This window comes from Cottoperca gobio, unplaced genomic scaffold (genome assembly GCF_900634415.1).
Source record: "Cottoperca gobio unplaced genomic scaffold, fCotGob3.1 fCotGob3_28arrow_ctg1, whole genome shotgun sequence".
NCBI classification, from domain to species: domain Eukaryota; kingdom Metazoa; phylum Chordata; class Actinopteri; order Perciformes; family Bovichtidae; genus Cottoperca; species Cottoperca gobio.
In genome coordinates, this window is record NW_021166899.1 from 36,602 (window position 1) to 56,538 (window position 19,937).

General features: G+C 39.0%; 1 protein-coding gene across 1 annotated transcript in view; it reads left to right on the top strand.

Moving 5' to 3' along the window:
- The first annotated feature begins 2,564 nt into the window (after nt 1-2,564).
- LOC115005262 (F-BAR and double SH3 domains protein 1-like) overlaps nt 2,565-19,937 on the top strand; it is a 44,190-nt gene continuing 26,817 nt past the window's right edge. The window contains exons 1-12 of the mRNA XM_029427059.1: nt 2,565-2,585; nt 3,856-3,953; nt 4,076-4,121; nt 5,850-5,923; nt 7,425-7,569; nt 8,006-8,142; nt 13,382-13,445; nt 15,917-16,045; nt 16,996-17,118; nt 18,809-18,904; nt 19,259-19,375; nt 19,581-19,685. Coding sequence (XP_029282919.1) covers nt 2,565-2,585; nt 3,856-3,953; nt 4,076-4,121; nt 5,850-5,923; nt 7,425-7,569; nt 8,006-8,142; nt 13,382-13,445; nt 15,917-16,045; nt 16,996-17,118; nt 18,809-18,904; nt 19,259-19,375; nt 19,581-19,685 — 1,155 coding nt within the window. The remainder of the gene's footprint in view (nt 2,586-3,855; nt 3,954-4,075; nt 4,122-5,849; nt 5,924-7,424; nt 7,570-8,005; nt 8,143-13,381; nt 13,446-15,916; nt 16,046-16,995; nt 17,119-18,808; nt 18,905-19,258; nt 19,376-19,580; nt 19,686-19,937) is intronic.

A 19,937-nucleotide genomic window follows, 5' to 3' on the forward strand; every position in this document is an offset into this window, starting at 1 on the left:
TCACTGCGTGTTTCCAAACACTGACAAACCATCTCCACCGCGCATTATGCTCATAAACTGAGCGCATTTGCCGACTTTGCAGCTCAGAAATTTTAATTGAACTGCTCAGCAATCCGTTCGCAGTTGACTTAAATATGTTCCATATCTTTTTGCACTTTATCCAATATGTGTATCCTGTTCAATAAATGTGGACCGTGTTTGGCCCTCCCTGTGATTGAGTTTGACACCCCCGGTCTACTGCTTGCTTTGTGCAGTTTCTCCTCTGCTCGGTTTCGCTTAGGGCGGGGCTCGGCCCCCTACGCACACACGTGTGAACGCACCTTCACCTACAGCCAGAGACAGAGCGGAGGAAAGGAGAGGGGAGAACTACAAACAAATTCGCTGCTAAATGTTTTTACTTTAAAATGACACAATATAATTATTTATTACTTGTTAATCATGTTAAAAAATGTTAAACGAGCCATATTGCATTATCGAAAGAGCCATATATGGCTCGCGAGCCATAGGTTCCCGACCCCTGCCCTAGCATATATCGGTGTGTTATTGTTTGTAGTATTAATAACTTTAGCTAATTGCACTTAATTAGCTTAATTAAGTATAGATTCAATGTTTATAACAGGTTCCCCGATTTTATTCTGTGGTTCCGTGGCGGAAATGTATTTTAGTTCACCCCTCTCCTTTCCTCCACTCTGTCTCTGACTGTAGGTGTGTGTCGCAGCCCTTCGCAAAGTACAGCAGAGGAGGGAATGCGAATGGCAGAGCAAAAAAAAATAATTGTAATAAATCTATTTTTATTTTTTAATTGCTTTATCTACAAACAATTTTTCGGACCCCCTGTTGAAGACCCCTGGTGTAGCCAATGAAACTCTGAACATTTAGAGATACATCCTACAGAGCACTGGTGTAGTCTGTAGGAGAGCACAGATTGAATGAGGATACATAGACAATTTATACACACTTGTTTCCTTGACTTTTTAGTGACTGAGTGATAAACACAGCAGGGGACAGGGGACAAACTGCTGATGACCTATAGAACAATAAAACATCAGTCAATAGGTGATTGATCAGCACATCTGTTATTCACTGTAAACAAGCAATAAACCAAAGATGATCTCTGTTAGATTAGTTCCTTTTGATGTTTGTCAGGTCATTCCCTCCAATCTGATGAAGTTTCCTGGTAAACTCAAACCTTTTATCTTTGGGTATATATACATAGACATTTGTTTCTTGGAGCAACATAGTATCCTGACCGTCTCCAGTTATGTAAACACTAAAACAAATGGCACACCCAAGATTCTTTCTCAGAGAGTTAATCAGTATGTAAATCTAAAGAGAGGACCATCTGTGTCCTGTCTTACAATGCCTCCCCCATTACGACAAGAAAAGGCAGTTGACCGTGGCTTGATAAGGGAACTTGTAAAGTTGTGCAAATGCATGAAAAGAGAAATAGGCAGATCATCACTTGTAACATTATTAGAACATTATTTAAACAGTAGACATTTAAATTGCTATTACATTACGTAGAAAGAAAGGAGGCAGTCTTTGAGATTTGTTTTATGTGGGAGTTAAAAGACAGATCCTGATCAAAGATAACACCAAGATTCGTTACTGTGGTGCTGGAGGCCAAATTAATGCCATCCAGAGCTTCTATGTCATTAGAAAATACGTTTCGGAGGCGTTTAGGGCCAAGTATAATTAAAACCAGGGATATCACTGCTGTCCGACACACACTCAAAACACGTCCGTCTGTCCCTGCCTTCTTACTGTCTGTCCCTCTTCCACAACTTTACTGTTTTTTGTATCACTGGATGCATTCTTTGACTTTCTCCTGCATTTATCAGCATGTTTTTTTTTTACTATCTCCAGTACTGCTGCCTCTTCCTCCTCCATCTCAGCTTCCTCCACCTGCTCACCCAATGTAGGCCTTTCCTCTTCTATCATTTCTACCTGCACCTCACCTTTCTCCTCCCAAACCACCCGACTCTTCTTCCTCCACCTTTTTTCCCTCCTTTTTTTTCGACCTCACTTCCTCCTACCTCATCTAGAATCTATTGGTGATCATAATTTCCCCTATTATTTTCAGCCACACCAACTAAATTAACACCACATATCCCGTGGACAAGGTCGGACACAACAGACGCTGGCCGTCCCACCGATGGAGCTGGATCCCCACGTCTCGGACAGGCTCTTGCGTTGTGCCCCTCCTGCCTGCAACCAAAACATTTCATAACCAATGAGGTGGAAAAAATAACGTAGTCAATCATCTACTTTGACATGGAAGCTGAGGTTGAGCTCCACATCCCGGTTATTAAGTATCATATACAGCTGTCTATGGTGAGACACTACATGTTTCAGTAACTGAGACTTACATCCAGACAGAATCTTTTTCACCTGGGAAACAAGAGACTGTGATGGAGAGAGAGAGAGAGAGAGAGAGAGAGAGAGAGAGAGAGAGAGAGAGAGAGAGAGAGAGAGATGCACTTTTTTCCTCAGTATGTGTTGAGGAAGCAGCAGTAAGGTTACATATTAACAGAGACAATAACGGACACTATCAGCCTCCAGCTATGCAGCCACCACCCAGGAAGGTAAGGTACTGTAGTCTAATGTGGAAATAGAGTTCATATTAACACTTTGTGTCTCTAATACTTTCATTCTGCTGCTGCAGACTTTAAAGTTTATACTTTTTCAAATTACAATTTGAAAAGCATATCAGATACAACAACTATACAACAATAACTGCATTTTACATAGAGAGATACAGTAGGTGAGATAGGATCACTGTATTATATACATATGGCATTTAAAATATTTTGTTTTGGATAGTGGATGCATTTTCTGTGACAGCTCTTCCCTCCTTTAAAAATGTATTGTGGCCCATTGTGCGAATGCCTATTACAGGACATGTACTGACTCTTGAAGGCATTTGTTAAAATGTTTGTAAATGAATGTACTGTACACGCTTGGACTTGATATTTTTCAACTCGTCTCAACTAAACTTCACTTTATTGTCAATTCTGCGATATATACAAGGCAAATAGAGGATATAAATTGTGTTTCTCTGTGACCATTTATTACATGGTCTGTCACACGGTGAGTAATAAACACAGAGACTCACTGTTTCTTACATATATAGATGAATTGATAGCATTTATTTTCCTAACCGCAGAAGACTCATTGAGATGAGTCGTGAAGCAATATAATGACTGGACAGCCAGTAGATGATATGACACACCCTGATTGATAGTGATGGAAAAAGTACTCACATCTTTTACTTCAGTAAGTACTATTGTAATACTACAACATATACTTAAAGTATATACAAAAGTAAAAGTACTCATTATGCAGAATTATTATACTTCAATAAAGTCTTATCTTAGCTTCTAGAGTACATCATAATGTATTCATTATTTGTACTTTGAATTATTATTATTCCAAATCTGCAAAATATATATCTGCAAAATAACTAAATGTATCAACTGAATGTAGTGCAGTACAAATGTTCCAGTAACTATAACTTTTGTGAAATGACCCTGTTTGTGTGTGTGTGTGTGTGTGTGTGTGTGTGTGTGTGTGTGTGTGCGTGTGTGTGTGTTTGTGTGTGTGTTGTATATTGTGTGCGTGCGTTGTATATTGTGTGTGTATGTATGTTGTATATTGTGTGTGTGTGTGTGTTGTATATTGTGTCTGTGTTTGTATGCGTGTTGTATATTGTGTGTGTGTGCGTGTGTGTATATTGTGTGTGTGTGTGTGTGTTGTGTATTGTGTCTGTGTATTGTATATTGTGCGTGCGTGTGTGTGTGTGTGTGTGTGTGTGTGTGTGTGTGTGTGTGTGTGCATGGGTGTATATGTGTGCAGGTTAAGGAGAGCCAGCAGGTGAAGCTGGTGTTCTCAGAGCAGCTCAACAAATTGCAGAGCAAACACCATCAGGACACTGAGCTGCTGGAGGAGATCAGGTAGAACACTCGTGAATACTGAAGTCCTCCATTGATTCACTGAGACAGAGGTTGATATGCAGAGAGGGAAAGCATGTTAAATGACATGTCTGCTGATGTTGTGTTATTCTGTGTTTCCCAAGGACCTTCAGTAAGCAACGAGCAGCTATAGAGAAAGAGTACGGTCAGGTGAGTAGACTAAGCTATTCCTATCCACTTTTAGTTCTATTACTGGACCTTTCTTTTTTTTTTTTTACTGGAAATGCACATGACTTATTGATTTGTGGTCCCATATCAGTACCTGAGTGCTGTGTTGGTTTGTGACTGCATGGCCTGTATGTGTGTGTGGGCTCTTGCACTAAGGATTTATCTGTAAGCAGGACACTGACACTGAGGCAGGTGAAGTTTAAGGTTTATTGTAGGACAACAGGGGATGGAGGTGAAGTGGTGAGAAGAAGATGGCTGGCTTACTTGATGTACCAAGTTCTCACCTTCCCAGGAAAGCTCTGGAGAGAGCTTGATGTGTTGTTGTCACCATGGTGGAGAATGTGTCACATATATGCATGTAAACGTCTCATAAATGTGTGTGTGTGTGTGTGTGTATGTGTGTGTGTGTGTGTGTGTGTGTGTGTGTGTGTGTGTGTGTTTGTCCACACTATTACTGAACTGATTCATGAAAATGTCTGACAATTTAGAAAATACTACATGCTTTGTGATTAATTAATCTAAATTAATTGCATATATCAATAATTGCTGTGAGAAGCATTTCAACATATTTAAATGGCTTTGGAAGATAAGTGAATCTGTTAATGTCTCTCAGGTAGACCAACTCATTCTGCGTCTGAACGCCTGATCGAGATGTATGACGAGACGGGTTGCTCACTTTAGCATCAGCAGCGGTGCTAGCTAGCTCCGGGCTAGCTGCTAAGTGCTTTGCCTTGAGGTGATATTTCAGCTTGAAGTTCTCCGATGGTTCGAACATTCTTTGCTGCAGGAATCGCACAGAACAGAGCATCAACAGTCACATCCGGGAGTTTGTTAATGTAAACTTTCCATTCACTGGGCCAAGTAACGTTTTCTCATTCTTTGCTGCAGGAATCGCACAGAACAGAGCATCAACAGTTACATCCGGGAGTTTATTAATGTAAACTTTCCATTCACTGGGCCAAGTAACATTTTCTCATCCGCTTCATAATGTTCTTCATGCTGTGGCCGCGTGTCGGTTGATGTAAAGGGTCAAGGGACATCTAAGAGCGTGATTAATCTGCGTTAAAAAAAATTCGTTATTTTTCTGTGATTAATTAATAGAAATAAACGCACTAATTTGACAGCCCTAGAAAATACCCATTACAATCATTTGAGATTTAATTTTTGTTTGCTCCAAGCAGAAAGAGCTACCCGGAGGTACTTTTAAACAAGTCTAAAGCCCGACTACCGATTCTGTGAGCCTGTACTTCGACAGAGTTGTGCTTTGAGCTGAATGCTAACTAGAACTAAAATACAGCGAATAGAGAATTATGGAAATATCAGCTTTTGATATTTGGTCATAAATCAAAAATATTGGACAAATTCTAATTTTGACCGGGTGATGGTGTGTGCATTATAAAATGATCTTACATCATACCAAGGTAAAAACAAGGCCAATGTAATAATGCCAATAGCAAATAAAAGTAGTAACAAATAATACAGATAAAAACATGAAAACCTCCATCATGAACCCTTGCTGTTGGATGTAATACAAAATAATGCAAGGCATTGTGGGTATTTCACATCACATAATCATGAGCTAAATGAACACCTTTTATTAAAAAGCCCTATGTTGTTTGTGGCACTAGTTATTAAACTTCATTTTGTTTTCATTAAACATTTTACTGTCCTTTTTTGGAGTTGTGATCCACCGGTACTGTCCATTTTCAGGCTCTTCAGAGGTTAGCTGTCCAGTACCAGAAAAGAGACTGGCAAAGAGGGAATGCAGATGCCATCACTTCTGGGTAACTACACACACACACACACACACACACACACACACACACACACACACACACACACACACACACACACACACACACACACACACACACACACTCTAGGCTACACAGCCTTTTCATCAGCTGCTTTTGTTTCACCTTTTTGAGGATGATTTTATTTTTACAAAACCATCCACTAGACTGGTGTATCTGGCTGATCTGATGTCATTCTTAGTAAGTACAGAAAGTTACTCCCACTCCCTTTGTATTGATACTGGCCAAGGGGCAATAGGGTACACTGAAGACTTCTAACAAATATTTTATCAAGAAATTCCGGTGAGGCCAGGATCATAGGAGGATAAACTGGCCTTAGCTATCTCCCAGCAGACAGGTGGAAAGATGACTGCTAAAGAGCAGAATCAGTCACCCAACCCCATCATCCTTTCAGCTAACATCTTAGCTACATTTTCTGGTGTCTGAACAAACCGAGGGGTTAGGAGCTACCACAGAAATGGTTTTGTGGTAGTAACATGGTAACATGCGAAATATTGTAGCTACACTGGTGCAATGAAATAATAGCCATGCATCATACAGATGTCCTTTACATATTTGTTTTTTTCTATATTTTTCATTAGCAGACACAGTTAAAACTATAAGAAAATAAAAGACATAAATGGTTTCAAACATACATCTCTCAGTCATTTTAAAGTGACTCAAGCTAGTGTTCATTAATAAACAGAGGCACAAACAGGTTAGCACAACAGAAATGTTACGAAATCAAAGCATTGTACTGAAGATATATCACATTGTCCATGCAAAGGCACAGCAACAAACAATCTTTGACAAAAAAAACAGACAATTACCTTGTGCTGTTCTGAGGTTATTTTGGGGCCGCCACGGATGTCAACTTAACTAATATCAAATAAGGTGGTATATTTTAGATTTTTCAACCAATGTTACCCTTTTAACATCTTATTTGTTAGGTTTTTAATGCTTTTTCAATGGGAGTAGGAACTCATATAATAGTGAATTTCTGACAAACATAAAACAAACCTGTAAATGATGTCTCTGAGACAGTTACAAACAGTATAAGGCCAAAACATGACAGAAGCTCCAAGGCAGCTTACATATGGAACAAACAGAAATCATCTTAGATAAAACTCTGATCATTATTAAATATGTTTGATTTGTCTGTTAGCAGTGAAGTTGCAGCAAGGGCCTCTTTAATAAAAAGATAAGAAAATGTATTGTTTACGTTATTAGGTACATATTAAAGTATACATATAGTATGAGCAGGAATATCTCCAAATATGCATTGTGGCTATTATTATATAATATACTAGGAACAGAATACAGATGTGTGTCGTCATGGTTCATATTCCTATTGGTATTATGTTGATTACAATCAGTTTCACACATTTACAGAAAAGTGCTTAGTTGTTCACTATTAGCTGTTCAAGAGAAGTGTAACATGTGCACTTACAGTAATCAGGGATTGTCAGTTCATTGGTGTGTGTGTTTTCAGTAGTGTGTTTGGTGTGTGGCGGTCAGTGGTAGATGCTACAGCTCAGTCTGCTGCATCACGACTAGCTGCTGCAGAGGAATACCGCAGACTGATTGGACAAGCCTCCAGAAGTCTTCGCAATGCAAAGGACGTCCGAGCTAAGAGAGTGAGAGAGCTGCACACATTATGCACACACAGTGTGTACACACTCAAATATTTCAGACACTGAGAAGCTCATGAGGTGCAGTATCATCCTTGCAATATACAATAATGTCTTACAAATGTTTCCATTCAATTGTCAAGTGAATTTTAAGCAAACGTTTGATATGTTGCAAAAAACTAAATGCGGATTAGGTGTGTTTCCATCAACTGGTTTGGAGCTAATACATTTGGCTACAGCATAGTTTCATTGGAAGTTGGCGCTATAGGCCTGCATGGCTGAAAATGTGCCTTTTCTATACCTTTTTTCAAAATGTGCATACAAATACGTTAATGGAAACACGGCTAATGTGACCCAAAGATATCTACTAAAGGAAACTGACGGCTGGATAGATAATTTTGCTGTGTGCGTTTGTGCGTGCGTGCGTGTGTGTGCGTGTTAGGACCTGGAGCGGCTGCAGAAGATACAGGGGGAAGTGGTAGATGCTCTGCGAGAGCTGCACAAGATCAAGAAGAGCTACCACCAACTCAGTCACATCGCTGATGTTGCCAGAGAGAAATCTGCTGATGCACAGACCAGGTCACTCTCTTTGACAGAAGCAAAACGAACAAACAAACAAAAATGATGATGTTAATCTATGAAAAAAAGATCGGTGACTTCATTTAAGAACAGGCACATCCTTTTTGTATTCAAGAAATATGTAAACCAGTGTTGTCTGCTGAAAAAATCTTAAGGGTTAAAGAGATCTGTAGATCTCAAGCTATGAATTACTTCACATGCAGATAAAAGATCTGAGCTGTACAATACATTCTGTAAAAGTCAGGACTAAGGCTTTTTTTTAGACCAACCTTTTATTGATTTTCAAGGCCATCTTCACAAGGTGGCACAAATATACAAATGCAAATGATACAAACGTAAATACAGAAAAAGAAATAAGGGCAAGGAGCCATCCCCTGGCCCACTCTGCCTCCTACAGCTCTTGCTGTTTCACAAATAATACAGGTAATGTTGGTTTGCAACTTTAGAAGTTTATCTAATCACACACATTTTAACATACCATTTCATAATTGTCCACTAAGTTGGCAGTGTACCCCCTCATACCCGACTTTCTTCCTATCAGGATATGCATATGGTATATTAGCACCTTGAGATTGCTTTGATAGGCACTTTATAAATACAATTTATTATTTTTATTATTATTATTATTATATCTACAATCATATTTTACATTAAGGATATCAGCAGGTCAGATCCTCGGTTGAAATTGAAAGAAATATAGTCTCAACACTTAAACTTGGAGATGTATTGTTCCCTGCTATGTCTCTAAAAGATTTTGTCCCTAAATTTGGAACAATTATTGGCCAAGCTTTGAAGGTGTGGAAACATTTAGAGAAATTGTGTAATTAAAGTGTAAAGTAGACTGGCATAATGATACACCGATTTTTCGAAATAAATTGCTACGTATTGGAAAAAAAGAAATCCAATATACACAGTAACAAATCCGCAAAATACATTACCTTTCTGAAATAAGACAATTATACAACAATTACGGCCAGATGTCCTTCCAAGACCTGAAATATACATACAATTTACCTGGCGTACTGCTATGGAGTACCCTGGAATCATCCTTTGCCAACATACCCAAAGGTGTTACAGAGGTTATATGGTGGTAATGGCCTTACTTCATACATATATAAAAAGATGTAACAGAAATTACTTGGTTATATTGTTATTGTGTTATCTTTATGGAATGCAGATCTGAAAACTGAAAGAGCCTATTGATTGGAAGAGAATATGGAATAACATTTCTCTAACATCACGTAACTATGATTACCAATTGGTACAGTGCAAAATGATACAGATATTATCTATCAAGCCCAATAGGTTTCTTGTGTACGCAAAAGGCATGTAAAGGAAAGGTAGGGCTTTTGGACAAGATTTTGCTGGCAAGGTATTGCCATTGGATGGAAGGTAGGGGCAATTGGATGGTCACGTCCAATTTGCAATGTAAAGTCCCTGCCAATGGACGCCTGGGTGTGGCGAATGGACATTTTTAATAGGTGGCACTCAGAACCAATTGTCCACAGACAGAAGACATGTCCACTTCTAGGGACTTGTCCCCCTGAGCATGGTACTTAACCCCGGTACTTACTCCAGGAGACTGTCCCTGTAGTTAGTTCACTGTAAGTCGCTCTGGATAAGAGCAACTGCTAAATTACCTGTAATTATGGGAAGATGTGTCCAATATCTTCCCGTATTGTCGTTTTGGAGTCAAGTGGTTGACATAGTATCTGTTATCATTGGGGATCAAATATGTTTGGGGCCTCCCAAACATTGTATTGCTGAATGATGATTATTTTTCTAATCTATTAAACCATCAGAAAAGAGTGCTTTTCGCTGGCTTAACTGCAATGGAAACCCCCACATTTATTAATCAATAGATTTCTTCCTTTCATCATATATTAGTCTTCTGACTTTCAATTGCAATTCCTCTTCTTTGTCCTTCGCTTTCTGCGTCCGAACCGAGATCTAGCAACATCGTTTTGGGATCCTCACAGTATGGAGGTTAAGCTATTGGAATCATCACTTTTCGCACATAGGGTGTGAAAACTAAGTTGATGAAACCAAAACACAGCCATGTGTTCTTTCTATTTCCTCCTCCTATTTCCTCCTCGTCTCTGTCTCCAGATCTCCCCGATGCGGCATCCGCCTAGCGGAAAGCACGCCAGTCAGCATCAGCTGACTCTTTGATCACTGGACTATCTCCTTTAATGACAGAGGACACGTGCACCTGTCCAAAGTAAACAAGTGTATTGCAAGCAGCAGCTCTCCACAGCCGGCTAGCCTTAACAAAAGGAGCGACAAGTAGTTAGCATTAGCCAACTGCATTCTGCAAGATAACAAACGGAGCGACTGGTCGCCTCTGTCTTGAAAACAGCTAATCAAGCTGAAACAGCACAAAGACACAACGACTCGACCGGAAACACGCCGCCACCAACAAATTTGCAAGCTAAGCTATCAGCTGAGAGGTAAGTAACCTTTCCATTCATGAACTGAACCTCCACCGGGCATAGTATATTATTTATTATACATTAACTTTACACAGCTAAGTAAGCATAGAACTGCTATACTGTTTTTATTTACTGAACTGTATTCTGTGTTGTGTTGTATAGATAGTGTGCAAACACGTGACAAAACTGTGTGACGTATGCGTGCGACTCCATGTTGGTTGGATAACAAATCAACAATGGCGTCTAAAGCGAACAACAACAACAATACAACTCCGACTTCTTCAAAGTATTCTGACTCTCTGGAGTCCTCTGCAAAGTCAAGATTCAGAGGTGCGGCCTTGACCCGTACACGCTAAAGCCGTCGGATTATATTGAGGATTTAGATTCATTACCGCCGATTGAATATCCAGATATTGTGAAGTACCTTGTGCTACAAACGTCGTGGGCAACCAACGCACAAATGAAGGCATACAAGAGCTTAGATGCTTATCATTTCTGGCTGGGTTGGTAGTCTTCAGTAGTCTTCAGCAGTTAAATGAGAACACATACTGGGGCACACTCATTTTTACTGCTGCAATTTCCCTGTCCACGCTCGCTATGCGATGTCTCCTCTCACCCAGCCTATTCCATTCCAGCTCACGCTAAGCCACATCAATCACAAACAAGCCTTAAGCTTTCTCATGCTTATCATTAAGGGGACCCACCAGCACCCGTACCGCCAAAGTTAGCATTGTCAGCATTGCCAGTCCCATCTGTCATCTTCACCAATGGCATAGATGAAAAAAGCAGGCCCACCATGTTCACCATGTTGCATCCTCCACATCTGCTTTTTCTGCAGCTGAGGCCAAGACCTGTGTGCCCTCATAAAGCTAGGTAATCACTTAACAATGCCTAATAACAGCCTAGTCCATCTTTTGGACTATTTCCTTATCATTTCTCCTCCCTCAGCGCCAGCTCTTCCGGTCTGGTCAATCTGACATCAGCTTCATCTTGAGTTTCCACTGTCTGCCGAGACATTTCCTGGTACTTTGTTTCAGGCTTTACTCCAATCGAAAAGCTCATCTGCTGATTTCCTCCTCGCTCCATGCTGCACCAAAGTTCTCTACCTCATAGGCCACCCCGACATTGCCCTACGCATCAGTCCCCAAGCTATCCATACACAGACCCTCCGACCACTGGACGACCAATTTACATCCTGAGCCACAGCCGATCTGATGGATAGTTTCAACGTAAAGAGCAATAACAATAACAACATTTATTATCAGAAGAAACTTTATGCAATAGATTCTGTTATTGTGGCAGTTGTAAATAACTTTCTAATCAGCAGAAACACTAAACAATTAAATAAAAAATCTATCCCATTGTCAGTGAGGCCCATATTCAGTAACAATGGGTTATGGCTATTGTTGCATTTAACAAAGTACCCAGAGGCAGTCCAGAAATCAACTCCAACACCATTCTTTGGCCGCTGGCACCATCTTGGAAAATTTACTTTTGAACTAAATCACCCAGAATCTTGAAAAAAGACACTATCATGTAAATCGACCACAATTCGGATTCCGATTCTAACATCTTGGTGCCATTTTACAGTGTTTGAGGAAGAAAATTAACAATGATAAGCTATAGTTGTTATAATTATGAATCCATGCCTACCAAACATGTATGGTTAACTAATGACATTTTATGTTTTGGGGTTGGGTGTTCATTGAAAAGTACTGCTGTACTTTTAACAAACTTCATCCATAAGCATATCTTCCAGTAAAATAATTGATGAATGACCACAGAACTAATTATATTTCAAAATAAGCTCTTCTTAATACCTGTAACGTGAATAAAACAAATAAAACGTATAATATGATCAGTCAGAATCCAAGCTTCGAAGAGCTCCACTACTACCTGCTCTTTAAGGTCAAGGCTATCTCCGCAGCATGAGAGCTGCCATTGCGCAACAGGTTTCTCTGGATCTACAATCTGATCAAGGTCGGTTAGGTAGATGCATATTATTTTTATTTTTGTTGCAGCGTTTTGAACACTCTGGCAGAGGGGAAGAGTTTGCTCAGTTTCATGTAGGTGTTGGGGACATGTGACTTACCCTGTACCGCAGGTCTCGCTCGTCATCTTTAGTCGAGTATGCTGTCGAGTAAGGAGCAATGATCAATTTTAGTGGAGCAGGGTGAAATCTGAGTTGATCTTTGTCTCTCACATTCTGCACTCCTACCTCCCACCCTGTTTCTCTCTTCCTCTTGCTTCCTCTTCTTCTTAGGGTCCTGAGGGGGTCCGTCGTGCTCGAGTGCTACGACAGATTCCCTACTGAAGCTTCCCCAAAACAGACAGCAAGTGGAGGAACTACAAGCGAGCATCAAGCTTCGCACAACAATAATGTTTTCATTATTTAATTGTTTAAACGCAACTTGTTGATGGTGCGATCCTTGCTAGTGAAAGACAAATTATAATTTATGAAGACATATGGGCAATAAAACAATTATTATGCCCTAATTTGTTCTGACACCAAAATAAAGTGAGCTTTGAATCACATGCTACCACTGAAGAATATGCATGATAACGTTCAACGAATATGGTTTATCCAGGGCTGGCAACCTTTTTTTATGTCTTTGGTTGAAGTTATCCAGAGTCAATATTTTGGCTACTGTACACCAATACCTCAGAATGTTATTGCCAAAAATGAAGCTCTACAAGTATTGCTATTTAAAAATCTGAAAACTTCTGTATTATCAACATTGACAGATACTTCATAGGTAAACATTAAGTTTCTATAAGTTATCAATATGTATAAATTTGTCTTCCAGAGCCATGAAGAGTGAACATGGGATTTTCCACGCTAAAGCAGGACTTCAGAAGATGACCGCTAAGGTATGAATCTGAAACAAACTATGTTATTATAGTTTGTGTACAGAATGTTTGAGTACTTCTACATTCATTTGAAAGGGGAGTAATAACCTTCTGCCTCATGTGACATGAACTCAACATATTCCTGATATAAATCCAGTACACTTTATTTATACAGTATAGCCCAAAATCACATATTTTTCCTCAAAGTTCTTTTACATAGTGATTGTGGTGATGAGGTAAACTAGTCTGAATAGATATTGTGCCTGTAAGCTAGCAGTCTTTAACTAAAGTTGATTTGATTTTAAACAATATGTTTTTTTTTTCAAGTTACTTTTGCTTCTTTAAAGAAACTCAACATCGCAATGAGCACACTATTTAATTATAATATTATACAAGGCTATTTGTGTTATTGGGGATTGTTTAAAAGCAGGGCCCCGTGGGACTGCAGGGCCCATCTCCTTGCTTCCTGGATATACTTTACGGCCCAGCTGGTTGTCAAACTAACTAAAAGCTTGAGGGGTCGAAAAACATTAAAACAAAGTGACAGACAGCCTTCAGACACATTAGAAATATTTGTTTAGTTGTTTAGTTTCGTGGTTGTATCCGGCTGATGAAGGTAAGTCAAATATTCTCTCTCTTTTAGCTCTGTTTGGTCTCCTCTAGCTCCTGAGAAAGAGATCTGTCTCTTTAGCTGCTCTAAATGCTCCTCTACCTTCACCAGCTAGTCTCTAATGTGTCTGCTGTCTGACGCTGAGCAGGTAGAGTACAGTGGCTTTATAGTTTTTGTTAAGATTGCTAACTGTCAGCAAACTTGTTAGCTCGTTAGCTAAGCTTGGTCGCTAATGGGACAATAAGTTATGTTTTTTCAAAAGAGGTTTTGTACCATCAACTCGTGTCTTGGCGTGGATCGGTTTTTACCCAAACAGAGGAGATAAAAATGAATGATACAATAAGCGCCGTCTTCTGAAAGGTCAGCACTGCTGAAACAGCTTGCTATTGGTCAATGGTGCAAATTTATGTGAAGTAATTTTGCGTTGTCGAGCATGTAATAACATTTACCATAAACCTGATCGAAAATGATATAAAACCCAATAACTTAACCAATAAAGGTATAAAATATCCTGACTGACACATTTTTACAGAGAAAGGTAACACCTTTATTGCCCGATAATGTCATAATTTCCTGAAAGTGTAATAACGTATTAATTGGAATTTAATACATTTTCAGGTTTGTCTTCTTTCTTCTTTCTTCTTCAGCTTTATACATTTTTTTTTTTAAAGCTGATAGAATTCTACTTTTTGTGTTTTAGGAATTTATGAATGTTATATATATATTTGATTTCAAATGAAAGAATGAATAATAGGTTAAAGTGCAGACTTTGAGCACCATACAGTCAAATGCACATGGGCAGAAACTAATTTAGTCTGAAAATACCTCCAGCACTAGCTACACACTGCATTGAAGTTTTCAATCCCCCAGGAAGACCGCCGGGCTTTAGAAGCAATTTTTGTAATGGCCAAACCGTGGAATTACAACTTCCGGTTGTACGTGATGCCATGGGGCCCAAAAAAAGATTTTCCCATTGACTTATGTTGCGAAAGAGTCTTCTGTAAATCAGTGGATAATTTATTTTGAGGTAAATCAACTTCCCTTATTTAGTAGGTGGGAAGTTATTTTAGCCTTAATAGCTCTTTGGATTGCATTGACTTGCCCTGTCACGTCATGTTCAACATTCTGTTCTGTGGCTTATTGTAATGAAAAAAACATACCAAACAAGTTAAGTTTGCCTTTGTTCATGAATGTAGCATATTCATGGAATTAATAATTTTTTTATATAATTCCTATATATATAATAATTGTGTATAGGCACCAGTAGGTGGCCTAATTGAACAGATTGCATTAGCCTCTTCCACAATTATAATTTTTTCAAACAGCCATATAGTCTTCACAGGGGATGAGCAGTTGCATTATTTTTCTGTGTTTGGCAAAAATAATTGTATATTTGCATATTATAGGAAAAAAAAGCATACTTTTATATTATTTCATTATCCATCAAAATTATTACATCATCAGTTTATTTTTTTCATTGACCCACCTGAAGGGTATATTATCGGTAAAAATGTTATTACAATATCATATTGGGTTTTATTAAATTTTTGATAATGTTTTTGAAAATGTTATTACACTTTCAGAAAATTATTACATGATCGGGTGCGGGCTAAAAATGTGTCAGAACCAGATACAGTACAATTATGTAGCAGCTTAATACACTACGCACTGAGTTTCATCACATTTTTTCCATTATCAAATACCTTGTTCTTAAAACAACACTCAAGTGACTTTAAGTGCTCATGAATGCAGTTTAAAGTAAAGTAATGTAAGATTTATAGTGATTTGGTGGTTTACAGAGTTCTATTCTACATATATTTGATGGGTAATGTTTGCTGCATGTTAAAATTGAAAAAGAATATATAATTTTGTGTGTGCACAGCTCAGTGCCAGGTTGAGGGAGTGTGACGATCATTTGACTGAAGCTCGTAATGAGTATCTGCTGGCACTATCAGCAGTCAACGGCCATCACCGACACTACTATACTAACGATTTATCACATCTTATGGAGGTAACACACACACACACACACACACACACACACACACACACACACACACACACACACAAACACACACACAGAGGAGAAAAGGAAGCTGTGTATCTATAACATATCTGATAACACTGAGGACAATCATTTCCTGATGTGTTGCAGACTGTTGGTCTGTACAGTTTGCTCTGTACAATGCACAAAACCATTTTCACTCAATCTGTACATTACTGTACAGTTTGAGTGAATGTTGTCATCATCTCTTCCGTCTTGATGTTACATTTTCCAAACAAAAGAAACCTCACCATCATCCTCATAATTTGCTGTCACCACGAACAAACTGGCTGAAAGGTTCACGGGTGAGGTAACTGACTGATTCCTTCTACCAATTTTTCTTTTATTTTGTATTTAACCATTATTAACCATGATAGTTGAGAGAATCCTGGTCGAAAGTTTACAGTTTACAGAAAATAAAAAGAACATTATAGAAAATACAAGCAACAAAGTAACAGCAACAACACTATTCTGTGTGAACTAACCAAAAGCGACAATATATGATGTGATTTCAGTTATTGTGTTGAAATACTGGCATTGACACAAAATAACCCAGACACTCTCAAGGCTCATGGTTATTTGATTAATTACAAATTTGTTAGATTTTGCACCACTAAGGTACAATTTAAACACCTTTGTCAAAAGACAATGATATTTTTACATTATGTTGTGCTGTTGTTTTTTGATGTAGCATAAAGGGACTACAACTGCATTTTGTTGTACAATAACAATAAATTAACCTTGATCCTTGAACTTGAAAGAAATAGGGCATATACATAATGCACTGAGGACTGCAGAAAGGGGATAGCTTCGTCTGTGGGCCTCCAATATGTTATTCTGGTCACGCATCAGTGGATAAAAGTTGGAATGGTGAAATTGGTAGTGAAATAATGAGAACTGAATATTTCTCTCCTCAGCAAATGGACGGTGATGTTTATGATGATTTGAGAAGCCATTTTACCCTGCTGTGTGGAGCAGAGATGGATACTTGTCTGAGTACACACAAACGGTACACCACGATATGGGACAGTGTCGCTAAGGTATGTCCATGTAGGGTTTTTTGTGTTTTGTATGTACAAAGACTCTGTATATATATATGTGTATGTATGTGTCCTGGACTCCTTGTTCAGGGGTAGGTGGCAGCCCTGGTATTGAACTCACAACCTTCTTGTGTTCTGTTTGGAAGGTGTAACACTGGACCACTAGGCTGTCACCACCAAATCACCAATTGTTTAGATTATGTCGTTACAATGGCACCTGTCAGTGGGTGGGATATGTAAGGCAGCAATTGAAAACTTTGTCCTCAAAGTTGATGTTTTGGAAGCAGGAAAAATGGGCAAGCCTAAGGATGTGAGCGACTTTGACAAGGGCCAGATTGTGATGGCTAGACGACTGGGTCAGAGCATCTCCAAAACTGCAGCTCTTGTGGGGTGTTCCCGGTCTGCAGTGGTCAGTACCTACCAAAAGTGGTCCAAGGAAGGAAAACCGGTGAACCGGCAACAGGGTCATTGATGTGCGCGGGGAGCGAAGGCTGGCCCATGTGGTCCGATCCAACAGAAATAAAATAAAATTAATCAAATCAAAAAACTGTATTGTCATTTCGAGCTATACAATGTACAATTCAAATGAAATTTAGTTTATCCTGGCTTGCTGTAAAAGTGACTGAATAAGACGTCATAAATATTTAAAAGTGTCATAGTGCTGATGCAGAAATACAAAATAAAATGTGTACTTAAAATATAAATGTACTATATAAAAATAACATGTATACATTGTATAAAATATATACATTTAAGAGTGTTTGAGTGGAGTTCACATTGCTCAGGAGAAAAAGATATTTCTGGTTCAACAGACTGATGGTTTGAGGGAAGAAACTGTCTTTATGCTGCGGAACCTCTTGTCAGAGGGCAGCAGGGAGATCAGGCCGTGGTGGGGGTGAGTGTGGTCTTTTATAATGAGGACTATTTTATAATTAGAAGAGCTACTGTAGCACAAATTGCTGAACAAATTGCTGGTTCTGATAGAAAGGTGTCCGAACACACAGTGCATCGCAGTTTGTTGCATATGGGGCTACGTAGCCGCAGACCGGTCAGGGTGACCATGCTGACCAATCATCCATCCATCCATCCAAACATTTAGTTGACTGTCTGAGTTGTATACATTTAAAGTGGCTCCTGAGAAACCAGACATATGACTCGTCTCACTTTGCTCTGAAAGGATGGGGATTGGGGCAGAGGGGTCACATTGAGGTTGGCAGACAGGGTGAAAGCAGGAATGTGGAAAGGTGGAAGTTAAGAAACAAATTAGACATGCAAGAAAAGGTCAAATAAGTCCATGTTTGACAATAAGGACAAATAGAGAACATTTGGAAGCTACATGTGTTGAATTTTGAGGGAAATTAATGGGGGCAATAGGGTTACTGGTAACACTTTGTTCAAGTTTTACACGTTTACAGAAGGAAATTTAACACATACATAACATGTCTGAAATAATGTAGCAAATGAATGAAATCTGAGGTGAGTCATCTCATAAGCTGTTCCCTTCAAAATGTGAGTGGGTAGTAGGCTTCATTTTTGTGTTTTTGTTGTTATCAAGTTTGGCTTGAAACTGTTTTGGTGGTTTGAGGTATATTTTCCAACCCTCTCTGACAAATTCTGGATATTTCTTCTTGAGAATGATGGTAGGAGGAATTGTTTTGTTTGTAACATTGATTGGTTGCTGTATTGTCAGCTGTCCAGAGAGAGAAATGTTCTGCAGTTTCTTCAAGAATCTGTCTCCTTCAGCAAAACCCCTGAATTCACCTTCCAGCCCGCTCCATATGACAAGGTGTGTTTGCATGTTTGTGTGAAGTCAGGGGGCCATATTAGTCATGTGGACTGAAATCGTTAGAAATGCTATTTTACCTGCCTTTTCAGTGATAAAAGAAACTAAAGGGAAAAAGTCACAAGAATGTTCATCATAAAGTCAAAACAGTAAAAAGGCATGGGTGCATGTGTGTGCATGTAGGTGGACCTAGTCACCTCTATATTACAAACTTATAATATAATGCAGTCCAGTGTAAGAACACCTGTGTCATTAAACACATGATAGTCTTCACAAAGGGCTGCTGTACATTAAATTATACTGGTGTATACAAGCTGCAATGCAGAATACAGGGCTGTCAGTCTCTCTTGTGTGTAGGTGACTGCTCTACAAGAGGTTCGTACTTCACAAGAAGATGGCTGTCTGGTAAAGGAGGCCAAGAAATGGGTTACGAAAGCAGCTAAAGACTACAAGATTGTCACCCATGGAGAGAGGGTAAGACTTTATTTCAAAGTTGGAACTCCAAGAAACACCTGAGCTAATGAATACTTGTGGCAGTGGCCCTTAATTTTTTCTGTTTTCAGAAATACAGCTTTCTTTAAAAGTTATTATTATTATTATTATTACTGGATCCATGTACTTTGGGCAGGCCATAAAAAAATAAATGTATTGTTTATCTCTGTTTATGTTTCTCTGTCAGGCTCTACAGACGTTAGAGAGCCGATTGAAGCTCTTATCAGGGGAGACGGGCCTCAGTGTGGAGCAGAAGATAAAAGAAGTGCAGGACAGTGTCAGAAAAGCTAAGGTACTTATTTTAACCCGCAGGTAAAAAATCCAACATGTGAGTTAGCCACTACTCCTCTTCACCTCATCCTGTTACCATTCTGCTCTCAGCCTCTCCCTCCTCAATGTATTGACATTATCTCAAAGACGTCAATACATTGACTTACAGAGATATCAATAGGGTTAGAGTTATCATGCTAACTGACTAGCTGCGCTACGTCCTGTCTTGTAATACCACTTGTTCCTCTAGAGGAGATAGTGAGACATTGTAGCT